Here is a 25,506-nt window from a genome sequence, read left to right as displayed (position 1 = left end):
GTTGGGAACTCATTGTCAAAACTCGTGTACGGCTTTAAAACTTTATAACAGAATTTCCATTTATTGTCGTACAGAATGGTTCAGTGGAAAATGAACTTTTAAAAAATTAAGGCATGTATTCAACTGTAAATAATTAAGGAAGCACTCTGTAGCGATTTAGGTGATGCACTACTACACCACACACCCTAATGTGATTTAAATAAGTTAAAACAATCTGGCAAAGCAGCAGGATAACAACAGGTTAGTGAATAAATTAAAGCAACAAAAAGCAGATATAAATATAAGGTCAAAAGTGCAAAGCGTGACAAATTAAACATTTAAATAACTATTTACTATCCTCAACTGCGGTCCATCTCAGTAACCAGTCATCTGCAAACACCAAAAAGGCAAAACAATATCATGGAAGACTGTTACATGTGAAAAGCACAATCTAGTCGCATATTGTGCACCAGTAATTACAGTGAAATTATGACAAAGTTGCAGTTCTGAATGCTTCCACCGTGGGATTGCGGAGAAAACCAAAAAAAAAAACCTGCGGAGGTTGAGCCAGTTGCTGACCCTTCCCGCACAAATCAATCGCAGCAATCCTCAAAAGCTCATATTCACAGTCTGGACACATTCGTCCACCCATGCACCCACACAGTCTCTCAGTGAGGCCGACAGCTGGGCTCCAGAAGGACCCTCTTTCCAGGAGGATTAGCCGCTCCGTTCTGCAGCTCGCCCTGCTCGGACATGGCCCGCTTGAAGCCTCGCGCATGGCCGTTCATGGACCCTCGCTGCCATTTGCAGATGTCGCCGTTCAGTATGTCTTGGATGTGTTGTACGATGAGGTTGATGGCCACTGATGAGAGGCAAATACTTTGTCAAGAATTCATGTTGGAGAAATTAGCAGAAAAGCATTTTAATTAGGAAGAAAACACTTACCCATGTTGTCAACTCCCCTTGGAATGATGACATCCACATACTTCTTCGTCTGGAAGTGAAACAAATGTCTTTAAGGTACATTATGCAGGATTATGTTGGCAAGCAACATCTGGGTTATTACAAAGAGTCCCTCAATCATCACTTATGACCCACTACAAATGTGTGGTGGAGTCTGTATCTGCAGAGACCCTGGAGACATCACACGCAGTGTGTAAATCCGAGCCAATAATAGGATGTGCAACCCATACTTATTCCCAAGTTGCCAAATACTATTGCTTTGCTTTGTCACGCCCTTTGGTGTCTGATATTGACTAACTAGGCACTAGGGTCAGAACAGAATGTACGGTATTTTCACAGCATAACACAATTATTTACACTTAGATAAATTCTGTGGTTAAATGGTATTTTATAATTTAAAGAGTTTTTAATGGAAGTATGTGCATAAGTCCCACTCAATGTTTTTCCAAAAAAAAATTCCAATACCAAAGACAGAAATGTCGATGTTAATTTTTATACCATGGTAAAATGCAATACTGGTCTGACATCTTTTAGGTTATTTGAGGACAAACAGGTTGTTTTTATGTGCTTCAGTGTTTTCCTTGCTCCTTCAATTTCTGTTAGGTGTGTCTGTTTGACACACACATGCAGACAGGATGAAACTTGTATTCACATAAAATCTGACATTGCAGCACCTTCACACAGTTTGACCTCCGCAGAGCGCTGTGGGTGTATTAAGTTGTGCTTTAGAATGTTACAGCCACAAAACAATCGGAAAATAATGTTTTATTTATCTGATTCACAGCTTTGTCCTTGCTAATGCTATTCCTTCTCTTCATTCACACTCTTGCTCGCTCGACCACCGCTTCGTTTTCTTTCTCTCTGGCTTGTTGAGGTGGGGAGCATGCTGTGTGTTTGCAAATACTAACTGACACAAAGTTATACCTTTTAAGGTTTGTTGACGCTGGAAAATAGGCATACAATCGGTGATAACTGTCTCACTTACAGGCAAACAAAACTCTTCAAAAGCAGGCTTGACAAATGTTGTGTACTGCGTGAGAATCTGCTCCAGGTCCCTCCCTCTGGTCATGTCTCGCAGAACTACAGGAAAATTAAGTCAAACGATTAATACACTGTGGGAACATTGGAATATTGTGTGAGAGAGAGACTTTAATACCTCTGCGAGACAGTCTGACGTCTGAATCTGTGTCCACAAAGAGCTTCATGTGAAACATATCGCGCACTTTCTGTGGGTAGAAGACAAGGATCCCCTCAAATAGGACCACGTCTGCTGGGTAAACCGTGATCCTGTCATCCAACCTGGAAATATGCAAATACTAGAATAATTTTTTCTGGGAAAAAGATTTCTCATTAGGGCTGAATCGGTGTGACATACTGTCTTCTTACCTGGAATGAGTGACAAAGTCATACGTTGGCACTTCAACCACCTTTCCTTCTGCAATGTCTTTTAAGGTTTTGTACATTAACTCGGTATCAAATGCCTCTGTAAGAACAGAAAAAGTAGAATTTTAAAATCAATGCAGTGCATGCAGCATGTAAACAATACACTGTAAGAAAACAAAAATAATCAGAGAAATGCAGGCTTGACTTAAATTAATGGACAAAGAGACATCAAGTATGTCCTCTACAATAAGTTCTGGAAACTGAATTCGATAACTTATCACATCACATGTGCTGTCTGTTAACAATATGTTTCTCTGAAACAGAATTTGCAGAATTCCCTGCTGTTAGAAAAAAAATTGTCACTGAAGTTTGACAACCAAATAGGCAAATTACTCACTCTAATTCCAGGTGTGACATTAAGAAATAGTGTCATCCCAAATATTCATGTTAGGATTATTGTTGGCTGACTAAAGGTGGGCAAATACTGGTATTGTTAGTAAGTCTAAAACATATTAGTGCACTACCTTTGAATAGTGGTGTGTGAAGGAACTGAACAGGACTGGATTATAATGAGAGCTTTCTCAAAAATGATTTAGCATTTAAAAATGACACTATTAAAAATTAAATAATGAGATACTAACTCATTATTTTGAGAAAGTTTCATGTTATTTTGAGATACAAAGTTGTTTCTACAAAGTTTTTCATTTCAATGACTGATGAAATTGAGCTTCCATACTGTAGCATGGGTTTACCTGGGTGATCAAAGTTATACTGGCCCTTCAGTGCTTTCGCCTTTTGCTCTGGAGTCAGGACTCTGTAGAAACAGTCCTGGCTTATGATCGCCACCTTCCTCTGGCGGTGGTCCACCTTGTTCTGGCCCAGGAGCTCCATGATCTTGGCACAAACTGTTGACTGTGGCAGAAAACGTCTTTCAGTAAAACATTGATATACATTATACATACTGTAGATCTTATACTATACATTACCATGTAGTATACAAATACTTTACTATACTATGCCATATTACATTTGATAGTATGTTTTACAACTGTATTATATATATACTGTATTGTATTGTATACAAACTGTATTTGTACCAGATTTCATTACTATTATATTACATTACCCTCCACAATATACATCATACTATATCACACTATATTACCACGGCATATAGCATATATTTATAGACAACATAAATGTAGAAGTAAAAATACGAACTATACAAGAGCACCTCAAGAAATAGTGACACGCGAAACGAGTAATGGCGAAACTAGTATACACTATGATCAAGTAATGATACTTAGTATTATTTTTACATACCTCTTATTTTATTCATTCTTACTGAATTTTCTCTCTGGGATCAGTAAAGGCTTATAATATCATAATACTTTATTAGATTAAACAAGCAAGGGCAACTTAAAGTGTGCTGTCAGTGACCTTTGTTTATCAGCTGACTCTCGTTTTGGCATTGCGAGGGAATTGACTAATTCTTTCATGCAGCTAGTTGGCTAGCTGTAAGAAGCTCCTTGGTGCTAAAAGGTCACAAATAAGTGTTGGTGAATGTAGTGAATGTTATCAGAGCAGAAATGTCATGGCTGTTCTGTAGAGATAATGTAAAGAAAACGTTAACTGAGCAAAGGGGGGCGTGCCAGCTGGTTTGACAGTTTGATAAATGCTAATACTAACGCTGCTGTCTAAGCTAAGCTACTCGAGATGCTAATTTCCGTAGATCTTATGACTGAAAAACGGGACTGACCTTGCCGCTGGCGGTTCCCCCGCTCACTCCTATTAAGAAAGGATGATGTCGTGGCCTCTCAGCCTCGTCTAGGGCTTGGAGAGCATCCATCGCAGTCCAACAGCACAGAAAGACTGCAGATATCAAGATAGCTCCTCTGACAGCTAGCTTTGCTATCGGTAGCAATAATAACACGCTGTTCTCGCGAGAACTAACGCAATCTCAGCCCAAAGTGTCAACACAGGACATCTTTGGGCGGAACTGCATTCAATATTTACATACAGTAGGCTAAAATAAGATTAGTAACAAACTATTTGGAGCGGAACAGCATAACATGTTTGAATTAAATACGATAAATGAATACCTATCTACGTTATCGGCTATTATCATATCGTCACCCTGTTAAAATAATCGCCTAACTCATATTCTCAAGTTTTGCAGGAAACACAAAAAACTTTACCAAAAGTGTAACATATGACATGTATTGATAATTTCACTCAAAAAGGACGTAACAAAATGATGGCTACTGGCAAAGTAATAACACTGTGTGTAAATAATGTAATTTAAGAGAAATAAATGAATTTTTTTAACATGCTTTTGTGACTTAAGCAAGATATGGTAACACTTTATTTTGAAGGTGTCTACAGGAGTCACACAAGCCTGTCAGAAACATGACATGACAAGTATCATGAGCATTAATGTTACTTCAAAGTGTCATTAATGTTCATGAGACATCCCATGTCATGTTTATGACACCTTAAAAATAAAGTGTTACCCTATCTTACTTAAGTCACAAAGGCATGTTAAAAAAATTGCCTAAGTCACATTTTATTTTGACTTAGGCATAATAAACCCACTTAAGTCACACACTTGACATAGGCCATTATCTTAAAGGGATAAAATCACATGATCTGATCAACTGAGGATGTAGGTGATTTTACCATAGGTGACCGGCATCATGAGGAGAATATTTAGGCAAAAATCAACAATTTTGACAAAACATGACTTAGGCGATTATTTTAACAGTGTGACAATAGGCTAAAATAAGATTAATAACAAACTATACATATGGAGCAGAACAGCATAACATGTTTGGATTAAATATGATAATTTAATACCTATCTACATTATCGGCCATTATCATATATCAGTGGAATGTAACTAAAGTAAAGTAAATAAAATTAAATAATACATAAAATGAATACAAGGGGAAATAAAAAAGTAGAAATATCGGGGAATGAATACAAAGGTAAATAAAGCAGCTAAACAAATATCAATTTATTTTAGCATGATCAGGTAATTCAGCCTACCGGTATATATTTTTCAAATATTATGTTGGTACATTTAAGGCATGAGTTTATTTATCGGGTCACTTATTGATTTTTCAAGTAAAGTACAGTTTTGAAGTATTTGTACAGAACTTAAGTATTTCCTTTTTCTTCTATTCCACTACATTTCAGAGGCAAATCCAACCACTCATTTATTTAATAAATTTAGTTACTAGTTACTTTGCACTACTTGTTTGTATTATTATTAAGATAAAACATTATAAAATCCGCCTCACATTTACCAGCTGCAACATTAAAGTGATGTTTACACATTAATGCATTGATAATTATAATCCAATAATATAATGCAAATTATTCTGAAATTGGTCATTTTGTAAAATGAGTCCTTTTTGCTTTTGTTTGCTTTTGTTTTATTTGAATTATATATATTTTATACTAATACTGTTGTACTTTTACTTGAGCAACCATCTGAACACCACTGTATTTTATATTTATACACTGTTATTGCTACTTATACTTGAGAACAAGATCTGAGTACTGAGGCTGTTTATGAATACATTTGGTTATAGAAAAGTTTAGTATACATACTTTGAAATTAGTTCCTGCCTTTTACATTTTAATTTGCAATACATTAGGAGGGATTATTGTTCAGAATCCATGACAACAAATACATTAGCAACTAAAAACGATTTGTTTATTATGGAATTAAATATAAACATCTTACAATATAAATGTAAAGTATAAACACAGTATTATTGCTTTTCTTGGTTACTGTCGGATTTCTCTGTGTCTTCACCACGTTGTGGCTTGTCTTTCTTAGATTCATCCACCACAATCTCCAAAGCAGCACTTCCTTCAATCCTCTTCACAGACTCTCCTTTGGCAGCAAGGATCTCCTCGATGTTTCTAAAGCAAAACAGCAGGTGGGTCATTCAGAAATATAGTGTACACAGTACCACAGTTATTGGTAAATCAAATATGTCCACCTCTTTAGTGCATACTGAACAGTTTGTGTCCCTTTGACATGTTACAGGGCTGTGGTTTGTCCATTTAACCCGTAGTTTCTGTTTTCAATTAACCTGGACATTTGCATCCTCAGCTCAAAACAAAATCTATGATCTGTTTCACCCTTATACCTCCCAATAAAATGCAATTGTAGACCAGCAATCCTAATATGTTTGAGGTTATTTAGGAACCCTTACAGAATTAGTCCACTAGAGTGCGCCAACAACTTTATTTTTCAACTCCACAATGTCCCACTAGAGACGTGTTGTTCAAAACTTTTCATTTTTAAATTTAAAGGATGCCTATCAAAAATGTTAGTTCATGTTATGTGTTAAATCTGGGCTTTTTAACTCTCATATTCTGACCAAAATATTGCTCAATGGTTGAATCTTTTGTAGTATGAGTGATCATAAATACACACACATCAGAGTAACCACACCACTTTGAATGGTCATGTTTTAGATGTTGTTGTGAACCAAATATTCTGGTTTATGTTCAGAAGTCTGAAGCACCACTAACCTCTTCCCCTCCAGGTCAGAGAACCAGCCAAGGTTATCAGCGATGATGTGGTGATTCTTACAACCTGGACATGTCACAATGACAACACCTTTGTGATAAGCCACTTTGGATATCTTTTCCATGGACCTGGTAGAGCAAACCTGCAAAAATTATACAAGCTGCATGTCAGGTACATGACTCAGATACATGACACAACACAGAAAAAGACAGAGACAAACAAAATATTAAATAACTTTAACATCTGGGTCATTGCTGTTCCAGCAACGTTTCATAACTTTTGAAAAGGAAAATAATAACTTTGTCATGTTAGCTTTATATTATATTATATAAAGAATAATGACATGTTCAACTGCCAGGAAAACATATTGCCCAATCCTAGGTACTCAAATAATAATCCTTAGCGAGGGACTGGTTCTTAGGGTGAGTGGGCATTTTAGAGTGTGACAAACAGTTTAACATCCTCAAACATGTAAATGATAATAATAATAAGCGTAATATTATTATTATTATTATTAATAATAATAATAATGATAATAATAACAATAACTATAAATACCCAGCCTGCTTTACTCTAAGATCCCTCCCAAAAAAGTATATCTCTTCCTGAAAATGGTCTCACTGCCTATTACAGTAATGTAATTATAATTACATGGTATGTTAATAATTGTAATATATTATTAATATATTATGATATATCTTATTTAATAGATCATATTTAAATTGAATATTAAATTAAATATACATATAATATTTATTATAATATACATTAATAATTATAGTATAATTACTTTAACTAATTTCTGATTTGTATTCATTTATTTTTAATTGGAAAGCAAGAAACTACAAGCTAGAGGGGGCCACAATTTTTCATCGACACTATCACAGGGCCACATATAGGACCGTGCACTTCACCAGATATGATGAAACTGCAATTTTAAATATGTTTACAGTGCAGTAACTTAACATGTTTCATGCTCAAATGCATGTAAAAAAGTATAAATAGGAATACAAACGGTTTGAAGCAAATAAAAAATAACCACTGTGATTTCTTTTTTATCAGTGCAAGAACAGCAGACCAACATTAATTGCAAGAAGTAATTTTGTGCATTTTACACTGCACTTTTAAGATTTCATGCTCAAATGCATGTAGTTGTACTGAAGGCCACTTCAAGTGAGGGCACGGGCCGTATGCGGCCCCCGGGCCTCCAGTTGCCCATCCCTGACCTAACTGATTGAACAGAGTTAATATCACAGCTCTGGTACCTTGCATGTGTAAACAAGTTGATAATGCTTCGACTGGATCTGCCCAATAGCGTCACTTCTGATACTCAGTGAAGTTGAGAATCCTCTATAACTTCTAAAACGAGTTTCACGTGTGTGAGCAGGAAACAAAACATGAAAGCCTCTCTGGTCCTGTAAGGGGAGAAGCCGCGACCTGTCTGTGGTCTTCGGTGCTCCTGAGGGACGACAGCTGAGTTTGGTTTCTGCTGAGCGGCTGTGTGAACACCGGAACATCCGGCTGACAGTCAGCATCGTCCTCGAAGAATCTGACGAACGTAAAATACCAAAACATTTCTGTAAAACGGACATAACAGGCAAAGTTGTTAAAGACTCGTACGTTACTCGCGATTTCATCAACATGCAGTTTGACGCGGGCTGATGACGTCACACGTGGTGGAAATTTCAAAATAAACGTCATTAACAAATTCTTAATTCTCTCTTGCAAGTTCTTTATACACAAACACAGATTTCTCAAAGCTAAGCCAGAGTTTAAGGTGGTTCTACTTGAATTCAAATATCTTCTTAAGTCTCCCAGAATTGTAAAAGACAAAAAAAGAACTATTTATTCATGAATGTATAACCTTAATTTCTAATTACTATGCATTTTTTAAATCATTATAAGTGAATGCCATAGACTGTATAAAATAGGTGAATGCACAGACTTTATGTACTTTGTACTCTCTGCATGACCAATGTATGTACCTCTTTTTCTTTATTATTAATTTTCTTTATTTTATTTTTTAGTACTATTTCTCCTGATTAGTTCTTTGTTTCATGACATTTGTTTCTTGTAAGCCCTTTTGTCTGACCTCATGATTGTAATGTTCCTTAATTGTCAATAAAGACAAAAAAAACAAAGGTCATTAACAAATTAAAAGTGATCAGCGTCACATTTCTGCAGTGGCGTATTCACATTTTTATTTAAGTAAAAGTAGCAATATCACAATGTAGAAATAATCTGCCACAGGTAAAAGTTATGTATTCAAAATGTTAAAACAAGTACAATAAAATCGCATGAAAATACAATAAAAGTACCAAACTCATTGTGGAGAATGGCCCCTTCCAGACTAGTGTATGATATTACTGAGTTATAATTATTGATGCATTAATGTACAAGCATTACTTATGGTGCAGTTTGGGGCTAATCCCAACTACTTGTACTTGTACCGCCAAGTTACTTGAAGCCTATTAACATTATCAATTTTTATTTGATTTATGTTTTGTATTATAATCTAACTCAGCTAAATCTTGTGTTGTAAACAATGCAATATGTAGTGGAATAAAAGTATAAAGGTGCATAAAAAGGAAATAGTCAAGTAAAGAACAGTAAATTGAGTAAATGTACTTGTTTAAATAAAACTGATATCATTGCAAAAAGAAAAAGAAAAGAAACAAAATCAAAATCTCTGTATAGATTGTGAGATCTATTTGACAAGATAAAAGAATAAATTGAATAAGTTGATTTTTGGTATATCATTCTGTGAATGTAGTATTTGACTCTTTTTATTCTGCTTTACCACATTTCAGAGGGATCTATTCTCTTACTATAACCTTTACTCCACTTATTATGCAATATCTTCTTGTTAATTTGCAGATTTTAAATACAAACATATGATCAATAAAATATAATTAATTAAGACCACCAAAGGCTGCTGCAGGAGTGCACAGCTGAATTGAATGTAAATCTGCATAAATTATATAATTTGTAAACTGATGGTGACTGAAGGGTGTGTTGTTTAATCCTGCTTGGAAAGATGGGCTGAGCTTATTCAAGGGAAACTACACTCAGTGTGAAACTATGGAGGCCTCGTCCTGAGTGCTGACTGACACACTGCCTCTGTTGTGAGTCCACGTGCGGTTTCTGTGTGCAGTACTCCTCTATGACTGATTGAAAACTAATCCTTACAACCTGAACAAAAAAGGGATGTGAGCACCATACATGTCTCACCCAAGGTCACGCACAAATATATTTTTCTTCAAACAAGAACAGAAGAGAATAACAAATGATAAGAAGTGGGACTGACTACCTTAAAACACATGATCCCCAAATGCTCCTTATTTAATATCACACTACATGCCATTTTATCTGATATTCTGCACAATTAATAATGCATTCATTCTTTATTTATAAGAACCAACTTTAAGCCATCATTTATTATTCAATAGGAAAAATCTTCTCTGAAACTTTAACTGTCGGCTATTTGAATTGCAGTTGCAAGTTGATATAAGAAATTAAGTTTGATTCATACTTTTGGTCATACGGATTATAACATTATACAATCTTTCATGCTGGGGGCATTCGTTTGGTTATAATTTCCTTCATTCAATGCCTTATGATACATTCTCCTCAATTATCTCCATAATATATAGTTATTCCAGATTAGTATGTAGAGTATGGAGACACTTGGTTGGTTTAGTGCACAGCAAAATCATTTATGTTCCATTAAAAACCTTTTTTTTTTCTTACATTACACATCATCCAACATATCATCAAAAAAATGGAAAAAAGAAAAATGTTTAGATCATCTGTTACCCATAATCACTGATTGGTTTTCTCAAGCACTGTGCTAAAGTAGAGTTTTAAGGTACTTGTACTTCACTTGAGTATTCACATTTATGTAGCTTTATACTTTGACTCCACTACATTTTAAAGGTAAATGTTGTACTTTATACTTCACCACATTTAGCTACCAGCTTACTAGTTACTTGTCAGGTCAATATTTAACATAAAGAACATATGAGATCAAATTTAAATGATTATGCATTTCTTTAAAGTTAAACTCATTACAGTATATTAAGTAGTCAAAATTAGCCCTACCTTGATAACAGTAAAATGTTGCTTACATAAATGAATAAAAAATAATAATCAAATAATATTTAGAATATATATAACAATCTGAGTGGGTTAATTCGGCATAGTTAGTCCTTTTACTTTTTGATAATGTAATGCTATTATACTTTAACTATAGCTAAAGTAAGGTTTTGAATGCAGGACTTTTACTTGTAGCGGAGTAATTCTGCATTGTGCTATTAATAAGTTTACTTAAGTAAGGGATCTGAATATCACTGCCCATAATATAAATAAAATTTATTCAAAGAATGTATACAAACCTAGAAACCTCTTCTTCTTCTTTTTTCCATTGCTTTTCATTCATTCTTATAAACCTCTGGGTATGTTTTTTAATACAGATCTTAACTACCATGTTGGTATCATTGTTTTCAGCACAACCTCACCGATATGACCTGATTATTATTTTTTTTCATTTTGACTTACATTTTCAACACAACAACACACAAAAAACACATACACAAAATTACAAAAACACACATAAAAACACACATAGAAAAAAACTCAAAAAACCCCCCACAAAAACTACCCCAAAAATGTACAAAAAACAGACATAAAACACACACAAAAACATACAAAAAAATAACAAAAATCACACAAAAAACATTAAAGACAAAATATTGCATTAAAATGCTGAATGAAAACTGCAAAATTTGAAAAACCTGCAAAAAATTTACACTTGGTCAAGGTGTTTTGTTTTGTTTTTGTTTTTTACCTTTGACTCCAACAGTAACCACATTTAGTGAATTACGCATGCATAGATTATAAAAAAAAAAACGTACGTTAACAGAGAAAGACAACAGAGACAGAATAACAGATTATTTCTAACACACTAAATTGGACATGGAAACTATAGAGAAAAGCTGACAGCAGGTCTTGCTCCGGTGCTTTCGTGGTCTCCAGAGGGTTAAATTATCGAAGTTTGTTTTGTCATACTGCCACCATGCTTTTATTTTGACAGTATCTTGATATTAGTGCTTCCGGCAGTCTCGTGCAGCAGCAGCTGTCTTCGCCCGCTCGGCTCGGACCTCCGGCTGGTTTTTCTCCTCCGTCACTGTCGTCCGGGGCACCGGCCCGGTGTCCGACCAGCCACCGCTGCTGAGAAACGTTTGAGAAATGTGTCACCCGTGTGCGGCGGAGGCGAGAGACACCATCTTTAACAAAACAGGTGGGTCTTTTCTTCATTTTTCTATGTGTTTAAGTAGCTAGGACCGCTGTGTGGCTCACTGCCGCAGCAGCTAACTGGACATCGGTGTGAGACATCGTTTCCCCTCGGCTGGCTGTTATTACTGTGGTGAAGAGACACCAGAGGAAAGGACATGCTGTTTCATCGGACTGTGTTGGTCTAAATCCCACATGAAAAGCTAATGAAATATTCTTGAAACGTTTCTGCCACTGTTGAAGGCCAGCAACATACTCTGGTCTCGTATGACACAAATAATATTGCCTATTAAGCCTCTGGAGTCACCAAAAGCGCCAAAGCATGAATTCATCATGACATCCAGACCAGAAAACAAAGCAGCGTGGAGCCCTACTGTAAATTTACCTCTAAAGAACTGGCTTGAAACTCCATGAGGCCAGTTTTAGTTTAATAATGATATACCAAGTAAAACTGACAAGACAAGGTCAAATATATTTTGTATAAAAATATAGAACTGGATGTAATCCTCTTATATGTTATATTTGCAACCTTTGTTCACAATATTTCAAATTCTTCATTGAGCATGATCGTGATTTGGAAGTAAAAAAAAAAAAACCTGGTTCAAAACTGTTGATCCAGTAAGTCAGGATGAAAAAACAATTATCAGGTCATATAGGTGTGGTTGTGCTGAAAAAAATAGACCAACATGGCATTTAAACATTTATTTAAGTGGTGTATACAGGCAGGATGAAAAGGATTCAAAATTGAACAAACTAGCCCAAGACTCCATAGAGTTAAACAGCCAGGGATAGTAAACAATGGATTAAAACACATAATGTTGATATGAATTGAGATTTATGTCCTATTAAAGCACTGTTGGTTCACATATAATATATAATGGTTAATTACAGCAGTATATTGTTAAGGTCATAGTGAATTATTCTTGCCTTATCGTGTTTTATTTATGACACGAATATTGCAGTGATACGTTAGTGTCTTTGTAGCTTATATGAATAATATTAATAACGCTAATTGTATGGAACCTTTCATACATTAAATGCAGCTAAAAGGGCTTCATATGTCATGAAAAAAAACCATAAAGGCAACTTAAAGTGCTGAACAGTGTTTTATTATAAACAAAACACAGTAAATGAAAAAAAAATCACAACATAAAAATGTTAATAAATATGAAACTAGTAAAAAATAAATAAATAATTTTGCTAGATATTTTCAAACATTTTTAATACTTTCTTGAAGGGCCATAATTATACAGCTGTTAAATTATATAATTAAATATGTTTCAGAAGCTTGGATTTGTGTGTGTGTGTGTGTGTGTGTGTGTGTGTGTGACATCACCTATGCTGTCATACAAAAGGAAAGTGGCTTTTTGGTGGGTCAGATCCAGTTAGACCTGGTCAAGACTGAAACAGTGGCCTGTTTTTATGCAACTCTTGATGTCGCATGCCAGCCATGTCTGCCATGTGTGCCAGGTTTCCGGCAGATGGGCTGAGATCAGAATGCTGTGACAACTCTGTTTTCACAGCTTCTTGTTTTTTCAGGAACAGAAAATGATCTCAAGTTCTGGGAGGATATGTGATTGCCGAGAATGTGATCCTGAATTATTGTTGTTGGGGCTTTTTTAAACCAAAAAAATTGGAACATTACATTCCTTTTTCTGAAGTTGGTTGAGGCTGTTCAAACAAGGTGCAAGTAATGATTATTTTCATTGTTCATTAATCTACACATCTTCTTGGTTAAGGGTTCAGTTTCACAGTGAAAATTTCACCAAAAAAATCCTCTAATTAGAGGAGCTGAAATTTGAAAATGTTTGGCATTATTTCTTGAAAAATTACTTTGATGCTGAATGACAAATCAAAATGGTGCAGATTAAATTTGCTAACTTGAGATGGACAGTCTGACATAGTTGGATATATATTGTAATATATACTTTATGGTGACATAAAATTATATAGATCATGATAGAAGATTTTTGCCATATCGCCAACCATTAGGATTTAATGGTATCAACAACTGGTGAAAGAATCCCCAAATGTCCCAACCCCTTTAGATTATCCATCCATGGTGTATCATGGATGTCCACCATCAGAAAGAAGGCGTCAGTAAATGTGTGATGGTCTTTGTTGTTAGGACTTTGAAGGCCCTTTGGTTGTCTTCTAGCCCTTAAATGGAAGTTCGTTGCAAGGAGAATATTGAGAGATATGCAAAAGACAAAAAGATATTATCAATCAAATGGAATCTAATAAAAGTCCAAGCCAACAATTAGCAAGTGCTGGCTTCAATCCATCCACCCATCTATTTTCTAAACCACTTATCATCTTAAAGGTTGCAAGGGGACTGGAGCCACAGCATGGATTGGGCGAGGGGCAGTGTGAAACAATAACAAGACTAATGGTGCAGATGCACCAAATCAGGTAAACAAGCAGAATAACTTGCTGGAGCCCAAGATGGCCAGGTTTTCTCTGGTTGGTGGGCAATGCTTGATTTTGGCTTGGTCATAGTGGCCGGATCACAAACTTTCTCCTGTTTTTTGAAAACACTGCACTGCAGTAACAGAATCTTGATTCATATTTGAGAAGCACTGCCTAGTAGGAATCCCCAGCTTGTTTGTGTTTCTTTAAACCAATCACGATTGTCTGATGGTGCTTTTGAAAAATTGATAGTGGAAATGGAGAACAATACAACAAAACAAAGCCATTTTTTAGGATGGAGTAGAGAGGATGAGTTGAGAAGTCTTGCAGCCTTGAGGAAAGGAGCTGTTGTCTGGTGGTACAACAATCGGATACTTCTATATTTCTCTTGTGAAACGGCTGCAGGCTAAACAGACTGTTGCTGGAGAGTGTTTTGTCTTTTAATATCCCACGGGCTATGTACAGGCACCTCACCTCTCCAATATCCTAAGCCCTGCATAAACTAGGACAATTTTGGGGGGGATTTTTTTTTCTCTATTGTTAAATTGAAGTGTTGGACTTCTTTTCCTTTTTTTATTTTACCTAGGCCTAATGATGGCGCTCATTTTTGAAGTCTCATTTTTAAATTCAGTTTGTTATTATAAGCGTTCGGTTTTATCCAATTTTTCTATTTAGCTGCAGCTTGAGTTGAGAGACACTGGTGTCCTTGAGGGAAATTACAGTTGGCTCTGTAATATATTAGCTCTCACAGTCGCCAGGATCACCTGCACCTCTATCAGCCCATGTGTCAGAGTCTCGTCGACAAAGCCTGCCTACACAAAAGCAGCTCTGTTCAGGGAACACATTCAGGAGAAATGTACCGGGGTAAGACTACAAACAGGAAGCCAAGAGCAGGGTTACTGCATAATTCAATCTTGGCCTTTTTCTTTTTTTAATCTAGTTTTAATTTTAGGATTAGGGCATTATATTCCTCTGGTGGTGTTAGGAGTGATCAGATAGCTTTCGCTCAACAAAGGAGAAGTTCTTGGTTGATATTCTGGAGGAGTGGTTTGGGGGGACCAGCAGTGTGATGCAGACAAGATAAGCTACTTTTAGACGGTTGTTTATTGTTCTGTGCTAGGATTTTGTGAAACAAATCTGGGATGTTCTTTTAAACTAAAGATATCAGACTGTGTGTTTACTGGAACTGGATGCTGGAATGAAGCTCTTCAAAAACTATGTTATCATTATTTTAGGACATGCGACATGAATCTTTGTTGTTACAGTTTACTTGACCTTACAGTATCAGTGCTTTCGTGTGACAGATCATTATCTATAGTTTGAATAAGGGAACACGCCCACTGCTACTTCACTATCTGTGTTTGGCAACAGGAAGCAGTGCAGATTTTTGTGTTTAAGACAAAATGTACTGTTCTGATTTTGGATGTGTAATTAATCTGTTGTGATACATTTAAATGGAAATTGCATCCGTGTCAAAAGATTTCCTATTGTTGTTGTTAATACCATGCGAATGATCACAACCAGGGGTGTCTTGGCAGCTTTGTGTGCTGTAATTTTCTGAGCTGAAGAAAAGCAGCAACCTGACAGAGGAGGCCCACAGCGACTGTACTGCCGTTCTGGTTTGAACTGGATAAAACAAGGCTTTTTTTGTGACTGCTTGACCAGCTATCCTCTTTCATCCTTTTCCTGTAAGTAAGGGTTGTGTCGTGCGGACAGAGAGAGGAGAGGGTTTTTTTCTCAGATTTTTTTATGCAACAGGAAGCAGAAGTGATGAGCTCTGGATTTGGATATTCTCCGAGAGAACAGCTTAGTCAAGGGTTAACATTAAGCTTTGAAACAACTTGAAGAGAAAAAAATGCTTAGATTGCTGTATTTCTTGCATTTCTCACACATTTACTGTGTAGACTAGTTCTGGTTTGACAGTACAAAGGTATGTGTTGAGTCCTGGGAGAGTCTTCTCGTTTTTGGAGTTCTTTGATACGTGATTGACAGCCCAATTTCACTTGGTATCACTTCCATTTTGCTGAGAGTTTTCTAGTCAAAGTCAAGTTGTTGTTCAGTGTCCCCAATTATTCTGATCATATATTCAGTGTGCTTAAAAATCTAAAATAGCCATTAATGTTTATATTTTCTTGATGTTTATGCGTGATTTGACAACAAGCCTCCTCTTCTCAACTACTATCCTTCATCGTGCGGTGGGAATGATTGTGGTGAGATCACATCATGAGATAGGTGAAGAAAACTGGGACCTGTGTGAACATGTGTGCTGTGTCAGGGCCTGTGGTCCTCTTACTTCCAGCTTGCTCTGCAGTCTCTGAACCGCAGTGTGCTGTTGCAACATGCAGGATACTCAGGATATCCCTGATGCACAGTAAATTCTACACAAAATACAGTGACTACTGCTACTGTCTGCTACCAGTCTGGTAACCTCCACACTTGGACTTAAACATGCTGAATGGTCTGTATACGTGATGATTATAACTAAATTGTATATCAGATTTATTGATTTGCCTGAACCATAACATAGAAATATCAGTTTTTAATTCGGTCTCTATATTTTTAAAATGGCATGCATGATGTTCAGCATCCCTGTTTTGAGGTTAAACTATTTCTTCCACTGCATGATATGCAAAAAGAGCAGAAAGTTGGAATGTCTTTCTATTTGAACATGAAATTGTAATGTTATGGTATCCATTCGTCATCATTTTAGCGGTAGCTATATTGTACTACACACATTTCAGTTTCATACATGAAGAAGCTGGTGATGCACAAGGGACATGTGTGTCATTTAGTCTATCATTAAAAATGAATTGGCAACTATATTATTTTATATTATATTATATATAATTTATTCAAGAAAAAACTTCAAACATTTGCCTGTTTCAGATTCTCAAATATGATTATTTACTGTTTTTCTCTGTTTTTATTCAATGTAAATTAAATGTCTTCACTTGTCGAAGTGTTGGTCCAACAAAACATGTTGTTGTAAATTTGTACTGTATTTGTTAATCACCTTGGACTTTGGGGAATTTTGATGAGCATTTTGCACTATATTCTGACAATTTTATGCACCAAACAATAGAATAATTGAGAAAAATATGTATCGATAAAAGGTGAAAATAAACATAAGTTGAATCTTAAGTTGTGTGATTATAACACCCACACATATCAATAAATGATTTGTTTAGTGTAAACAGTCAAAAAAAAAGAAGTTTACTATCAGAAGACTAAAAAACCCCAGAAAGAGCCATATCGCAGGCCATATTTGGCCAAAAATAGGGTATTTCTGTATTAAATAAAATTTTCTATCTGTCTATAAATCTATCTATCTATTTATTTATTTTGAAGACTTCTCTCGATGTGGATGCACATGATGCTATGATTTGTTACAATGTTACAATTTTTGTTTTTGTTAGCTGAACTATGAATTGTTATTTTTTTCCTGGCAAAGAAGTTATGTTATAATTCAAATCTGCATTTCTATGAATAAACATTTTGTGAAAAAATCCCCTTTGTTCTCTGTCTTTTCAGATAAACCATCATGATTCCCATCACAGAGCTCCGGTACTTTGCTGACACCCAGCCAGCGTACCGTATCCTGAAGCCATGGTGGGACGTTTTCACCGACTACATCTCGATCGTCATGCTGATGATCGCGGTGTTCGGTGGTACGCTGCAGGTCACGCAGGACAAGATGATCTGCCTGCCTTGCAAGTGGGTGGTCAACAAGACCTGCGAGACCATGCCCGTCCCAAATGTCAGCACCGCCTATGCACCGGAACCCAAAGGCATTCAGTATGACCTCGACCGTCATCAGTATAACTACGTCGATGCTGTCTGCTACGAGAACAAACTGCACTGGTTTGCCAAATATTTCCCCTATCTGGTGCTACTCCACACCCTTATCTTCCTGGCCTGCAGCAATTTCTGGTTCAAATTTCCCCGCACAAGCTCCAAACTGGAGCACTTTGTCTCCATCCTCCTCAAGTGCTTTGACTCCCCGTGGACAACAAGGGCTTTGTCTGAGACCGTGGTGGAGGAGAGCGACTCCAAGCCTGTGGGGAAAATGAACGGTTCGATGGATAAAAAGGCTTCATGTGTGAGTGAGGACGTTGAGGCAAGCGTGCCCATGCTCCAACGAACAAAGTCCAGAATTGAACAAGGGATTGTGGACCGCTCTGAAACTGGGGTTTTAGATAAAAAAGAAGGGGAGCAGGCCAAGGCTCTATTTGAGAAGGTGAAGAAGTTCAGGATCCATGTAGAGGAGGGTGATATAGTGTATCGTCTTTATATACGTCAGACCATCATCAAAGTAATCAAGTTTATACTGATAATTAGCTACACAGCCTACTATGTGCGCTACATCAGATTCAGCGTAGTGTGCACAGTGAACATTCAGAAACTAACAGGGTACAGCACGTTCTACTGTGCACACCCCTTAGCAACTCTTTTTAAGATTTTGGCCTGTTTCTACATCAGCTTAGTGGTGGTTTATGGGCTTATCTGCATGTACACTCTTTGTTGGATGGTCAGCCGCTCCCTCAAACGATATTCCTTTGAATCAATCCGTGAGGAAAGCAGCTATAGTGACATCCCTGACCTGAAGAACGACTTTGCTTTCATGCTTCATATGATAGATCAGTATGACCCGCTCTACTCCAAGCGGTTTGCTGTGTTTCTCTCAGAGGTGAGCGAGAACAAGCTGAGGCAGCTGAACCTGAACAATGAGTGGACGTTGGACAAGCTGAGGCAGCGCATCACCAAGAACTCGCAGGAAAAGCTGGAGCTGCATCTGTTCATGCTCAGCGGAATCCCAGAGACTGTGTTTGATCTGGTTGAGCTTGAAGTGCTCAAGCTAGAGCTAATCCCCGATGTAACTATCCCGCCGATCATCGCCCAGCTCTCCAACCTGAGGGAGATGTGGCTCTATCACACACCAGCTAAAATTGAGGCTCCAGCTCTCGCTTTCCTGAGAGAGAACCTCAAGTCTCTTCACATCAAGTTCACAGACATCAAGGAGATCCCTTTATGGATCTACAGCCTGAAGAACCTCAGTGAGCTCCACCTAACTGGGAACCTGAGTGCTGAGAACAATCGTTACATCGTGATTGATGGGCTTCGGGAGCTTAAACGACTCAAAGTTCTTCGCCTGAAAAGCAACCTGACCAAGCTGCCGCAGGTGGTGACGGATGTAGGCGTGCACCTCCAGAAGCTCTCCATTAATAACGAGGGTACCAAGCTGATGGTGCTCAACAGCCTGAAGAAAATGGTCAACCTGACAGAGCTTGAGCTCGTTCGCTGCGACCTCGAACGCATTCCACACTCCATCTTTAGTTTGCACAACCTGCAAGAGATCGACCTGAAGGACAACAACCTGAAGACAATAGAGGAGATCATCAGCTTCCAGCACCTGCACCGGCTCGTGTGCCTAAAGCTGTGGTACAACCAGATCGCCTACATCCCCATTCAGATCGGAACCCTCACCAACATGGAGAGGCTGTATCTGAACAGAAACAAGATTGAGAAAATCCCCAGTCAGCTCTTCTTCTGTCGCAAGCTGCGCTTCTTAGACCTGAGTCACAACAATCTGACCAGCATCCACGCTGATGTCGGCTTCCTCCACAACCTGCAGTACTTCGCTGTGACGGCTAACAGGGTGAGCGGCAAAAATTCCTTACATTTAGTGAAAGCTTATTCTATGTTCCGAGAGAGGTAACCTGTCTCCACCCATCTATCTTACTGTCATGTGTGAAAAGATTATCTCAAAGGCCAGATAAGGCATTTACAAAGGTCAATGCGTAAAACTACTAAGAACTTGGGAATTATGGCTTTAATGTTAACCACATGACTGAGGATTTGGCAGTTTTTCAGACGTATATTCTCAACTTATGCCTTGCTGTATTTTTCTGAGTTTCAAAATCAAGTTCTGATTTTAAGTCCATGTACATGTAAACATGAAACATTTGTCAGCACTCATACTATCTTGATCTGTTTATTGATTTCTAGTGAATGAATAAAAGAGGACGTTGTAAACACGGTCCTGCTCTCTATACAACAGCAGTCAGTTTATGTTAACTGCTATCACACATGTTTGATATTCACTGCCAAGTCCATTTCCTTTCATTCTTTCAGGCCTGTAAGTAGAAACCATTAGTTTAGTCACATTTATCATATCAAAACATATAAATTGTTTTCTCTGAGACCATATCCTGATTCTTTGAACATGACGCACACAGTGCCCTTTTTCACAGTATAATCTTTTTATTTTTTTTATTCATAAACAGCGAGCAAGATATGGTATTATGAACTGGTTTCTGTTTGTAGTCTGAGTAATATTAACATTGGAGCTGGCTTTGATGGAATGTGGGTAAACAGGTTGTGTCAAAGCAAAAGGGGCTGAACACATGAGGGACAACTCGTCGGCTATTGTCTGACGATTGACGCTTATGACGCTTATTATTTATTTAATTATCTGCATTTATATGTAGATGTCTGTTTAGAAAAAATAGCCAAAATGTTACCTGGACCAAAAAGTATTAATGGTTGTAAACAATGACTGGCAAACAGAGGAAGAAGTCTTGGCTAAGATATCCGTCATCAGTTATCTGGATACCCGCATAACCCCAAATATCTTCGGGGGTTTCGATTTAGTGTATCCCCAAAAATATTGATCATTGCCCCGAGAGGCTTAGGCCCTGTTTACATGAGGACACTTGCAGGTAAAAACGACAAAATATTTTATCGGAAGTGCCTTTTCGTTTAGATGGTGATGGCGTTTTTGGGGCTTAAAAACGCAAAAATCTGAATCGCCCTCCAGAGTGGAAAACTTGAATACGCTCCGCTGTAGTGTGTCCATCTACACTGCCAAAAAAACTCTGCTCAGATCTGCTCCGACGCGTATGCGTTTAGGTCACATACATGTGCCAGTACATGGGAATAAACAAACATGTCTGATTATTTCCATGCGTCGGACCTTCAAGCTGCTCTGGCAGCTCTAATAAACTTACAGGAGTCTTTCCACAAAATGTACAGGATATGTACAGATAGTATTACCGAACAGAGAAGGATCTGTGATTACCTCTATCAAATTTTGGATTCACCAATTCGTCGGAGGCGAGTTTTGGACGAGACCTGGGAGATCTAGTGGATGGTGGATAACTTTGTGGAAGGAGTAGCTGATGAAAATGCGTGGCGTGAAAACTTCCGCATGCCCAAAGATGCTCTTATCTCTTTAAGTGATGCCGCCTGGCATGCATACCCAATCGAATTCCACACACTTTTGCGTCACCGTATGCACGCAGATTTCCTCCAGAAAACGCTCGTTTAAACACGGAATAAAAAGTGTAGACGCGACGCCACTTTTGCGTCTTCTGTTCAGACCGCCTTCATGTAAACATAGCCTTAATCATCGTCAGACTAATAGCGGATGAGTTCTGACATTGCTTTTTTATTAAACCTTTAAAAAGGGAATTGAAGATGTTGTTTATTTCAGTTCCAAATCTTCCTAAAAAAATGCTGTTTTCCCCTCAGGATCATGTGTTTTCAGTAAAGGCTACTATTCCTGCTATTTTACTATGTTTACTTGTACTGAAAATAGGTTCCAGCAGGTTTGTGCAGCCAAAAATAGCTCCATTAAACAGGACCCCTCTGGTGTCTCTTGTTTTTTTAAGTCCTCTCTTACATAAAACCCCTTTACACTGTTGGCCCATTATCAATTCAAATGAGTTGCGTAATTGTGAATGTTGTATCCATGTAGGTGTTTTAACAGGATGGGATTTATTTTGGATATAATGATGAATAATGGGTTTTTTTAGACAAACAAAAATATAGAACCACTTCATTATCTATTTGATTGCATATTCTTTTACCATTGTCTGTTCTTTTACCAAAATCTGACAACAAAACGTTTTTTGATTTGTTTCCTGTGCTGATTTGTTTTATGTTTTTTAATTGGGAAACATCTGAATATGCAGAGCAGATCTATTCAGCACTACACTGAAAACACTTGCCTCATTCTCTTCATGCCCTGTGCTCACATCTCAGAGCTGTGCCTCATCTGCCGACGCATATGGATTAAAAATTGAACAACTCAGCCTTTTCTGTTACACTGTAACACCCCTCATTATTCTGTCTCTTATCCTCTCCGCTTCAGATCGAGACTTTGCCCCCAGAGCTGTTCAAGTGCAAGAAGCTGCGTACTCTGAATCTGGGAAACAACTGCCTGCAGACGCTGCCCTCACGCTTCGGGGAACTCACCGGCTTGACGCAGCTCGAGCTGAGAGGGAACCGTCTAGAGTGTCTCCCGGTGGAGCTGGGTGAGTGTCGGCTGTTGAAGAGGAGCGGGCTGGTGGTGGAGGAGGACCTGTTCAACACGCTGCCATCAGAGGTCAAAGAGCAGCTTTGGAGGGCCGATAAGGAGCAAGCTTGAGCCAAGTTTGATTTAAGAAAAAATTGTGCTGTGATTTTTGTTTGTAAAGGCAGGCAAACCTTGAGAAGTTTGCAGCAGTGTCAGGCATCAGAAAAGTGATGGCTTACATGGTGGGTGCTTGGGGCTTCCCTCGCAGGACCTTAAAAAAGCAAGGGATGTCAAATTCCAAGACCTCCAATGATGTCTTTTTAAAAATCACTTTTAGGAAAAAATGTTGTTGATGAAAGGTGGTTCAGTAATGTGGCTTTACTGTAATATCATTCTGAATATAGAGCTGCAAGGAGGCGATGTTGAATATGCATGCCACAGTAGGATCTTGCTAAAGCAAACCTGTTTATCAAAGAGAGCCGAAAAACTTTGCACGATTCAGACTTGCCAGTGAGCTAAACTCCTTTGCCGATCATGGAATACATGCACAAACATGCTCAAAGCATCGTTTTACCTGACCTTCCTCTGGCCTTGAGACTCAAAATTTTACTTTGGGAATTTTTTAATATCACACATCGGGGTGGTGGCGCTGTGCAGCTCAGATTACTGGCACATGTTAGTAAATAAATTAGTTTACAGGTGACAGATATTTTGTTGAGGCATGAAGGTTTAGTCCTGTTGTTTTCTTCAGGCTCTCTGTACGCTAGACATGCTCGGTTGCACCTTTTTATGTGAACAAAATGACTGTGGTGAAGATTGACAGATCATCCCACAGCTGATCTCACAGCTTAGGCCTTAACTCAGAGGACTGATGGAGAGACATCAAAGAACACAAACGGGAACAAACTCGACAGTGCAATGTCTAAATACCCTGCAGTTGTTAATTTATAACTGCCTGCCACAGGGGCAGCCGATTTTTTTTCTTAGCTGTATGGGGCCTGCAGTGGAGAAATACCACATTGTTCTTGGACTTTTTATTTTGCTTTTCTAAACATCATGTCTTATTTAGGCATGTGAAACAAGCTTTATCTTATTTTGCATGACTTAACATCAAACACATTACTGGTGCGTGAGATGTGAGATAGATTGTCAAGAAGTTATTTTGACTTTAAGATGCATAATTTGGTACTTTTAAATGCTACAACACATCATGTCTGGTCCTGTGAAACGGGCTATATTGTGATTGGTTCAACATTCGAGTAATCAAAGTAATCCAGTGAATGACTAACTGCTGCACATTCTGCACAGCCATTGATTTGTTGTTTTGTTATTTTAAGCTGTTTATGAAACGTATACCTGTAGTCAAAGATCTTAAGTGACCTTTGCTCAATTGAAGGCAGATATCTGTTGCTTCTCTCAGTAGACTGTAATAACACGAGGCGTCTCCCTGCTGACAGGAAGTCTGCTCTTCCTGTATTAAAGCTACAGGGTCGCAAGTTTAGGGATGCACCAATTGTGAAATTCTGAGCCGATACCAACGTTGGAAAAAAATAACAAATTGGCCAGTTGCCAATACTAGTGTTTTCTTGTTGTTGTGATTGTTATTTATTCTCTTTTGTTGTTATTTATTCCCCCTTGTTTTGGTCAGGGAAACAAAGAAAGTTTCAATATACCGGTAATGAAATTACTTAAAATATCTTTGAATTAGAAAAAAAATAAATCATACAAATTGGAAACTGTGTTTAATAAACCCTTCTTTTAAGTGAAAAACATTATTTGTAGCCTCGTGCTACAACAACCTATTCTTACACAGCCCAAAAAATACATTATTTTTGTGAAACATAAATGTGATTCCCTGTACACCTAAAAGCAGTTAGAAACATAAATAGGTCTCTTTCACCTCTAATCTTTTATTCTGTGAAAAGACAGAGACCCCCATATAGCCGATATTTCTTTAAGAGGGACATCCTTTTCCCTTTTATGTAATGCCACAGCCAGTGTCTTCTTCATCGAATCAGCAGTTTCAGTAGAGTCTTACATTAATAGCTAGTAATAATTACTAATTACTAGCTACTTTTAATTAATAATTACTAGCTACTGTTAATTACTGTTAATTAATAATTACTAGCTACTGTTGTTGTAGTAAGACGGCAAATAACCAACAAAAGATTTTACTGATGCAAAAATTATGCAACATGACAGATAAATATCGGCCGCTGCCTGATAGGCCAATGGCAGTCAGCAAGGCGGATATATTGTCTGATGCTGATGTTCGGCTAATAAATCGGTGCATCCCTACAAACATTCATAAATCTCCTTGTCACAGTTGATTTCTTTGTTAAATTAAAACATATTCAAGCTTGCACAATGCTAATCAAACAGCCAGAATATCATGTAGACCAATAAAACAAACAAGAATCATGGTACTTTTTTATGCTCTGTATGATTTAGAATTTTGAGACCTTTTTAGATGATTATGACCTCCCAAGTGGATGAACTCCTGCAGATGAGAGACAGGAGAGTCTTAACTAGCTGCCAGGTACTGCCAGTCTCTAAAAGTAAAGTGTTGTTGTCGGTGATTCAAGTGCCCAGCTGTTTGTGTGCTAGCCCTTCTATTTATCCTGCTCCGTTTACT

At 37.6% G+C, this 25,506-nt stretch overlaps 3 protein-coding genes across 3 annotated transcripts; 1 reads left to right on the top strand and 2 right to left on the bottom strand.

The window, feature by feature from the left end:
* Nucleotides 1-30: 30 nt before the first annotated feature.
* On the bottom strand, nucleotides 31-4,264 carry uck1 (uridine-cytidine kinase 1). Its single transcript, XM_059357721.1, has 7 exons — nucleotides 4,085-4,264; nucleotides 3,078-3,237; nucleotides 2,329-2,425; nucleotides 2,099-2,241; nucleotides 1,928-2,022; nucleotides 925-973; nucleotides 31-841 (listed from the first exon to the last, which is right to left on the bottom strand). Exons 1-7 carry the CDS (start codon nucleotides 4,172-4,174, stop codon nucleotides 648-650), a joined length of 828 nt encoding a protein of 275 aa, XP_059213704.1. The 5' UTR covers nucleotides 4,175-4,264; the 3' UTR covers nucleotides 31-647.
* Nucleotides 4,265-6,024: 1,760 nt separating this feature from the next.
* dnlz (DNL-type zinc finger) lies at nucleotides 6,025-8,550 on the bottom strand. The gene is made up of 3 exons (XM_059358320.1): nucleotides 8,140-8,550; nucleotides 6,877-7,016; nucleotides 6,025-6,258 (listed from the first exon to the last, which is right to left on the bottom strand). Exons 1-3 carry the CDS (start codon nucleotides 8,515-8,517, stop codon nucleotides 6,105-6,107), a joined length of 672 nt encoding a protein of 223 aa, XP_059214303.1. The 5' UTR covers nucleotides 8,518-8,550; the 3' UTR covers nucleotides 6,025-6,104.
* Nucleotides 8,551-11,888: 3,338 nt separating this feature from the next.
* lrrc8aa (leucine rich repeat containing 8 VRAC subunit Aa) lies at nucleotides 11,889-24,859 on the top strand. Its single transcript, XM_059358420.1, has 3 exons — nucleotides 11,889-12,173; nucleotides 18,107-20,231; nucleotides 22,728-24,859. Exons 2-3 carry the CDS (start codon nucleotides 18,117-18,119, stop codon nucleotides 23,001-23,003), a joined length of 2,391 nt encoding a protein of 796 aa, XP_059214403.1. The 5' UTR covers nucleotides 11,889-12,173; nucleotides 18,107-18,116; the 3' UTR covers nucleotides 23,004-24,859.
* The last annotated feature ends 647 nt before the right edge of the window (nucleotides 24,860-25,506 follow it).

Source organism: Centropristis striata, chromosome 19 (genome assembly GCF_030273125.1).
Source record: "Centropristis striata isolate RG_2023a ecotype Rhode Island chromosome 19, C.striata_1.0, whole genome shotgun sequence".
Taxonomy (NCBI): Eukaryota; Metazoa; Chordata; class Actinopteri; order Perciformes; family Serranidae; genus Centropristis; species Centropristis striata.
This window is presented reverse-complemented; position numbering and strand designations above follow the sequence as displayed.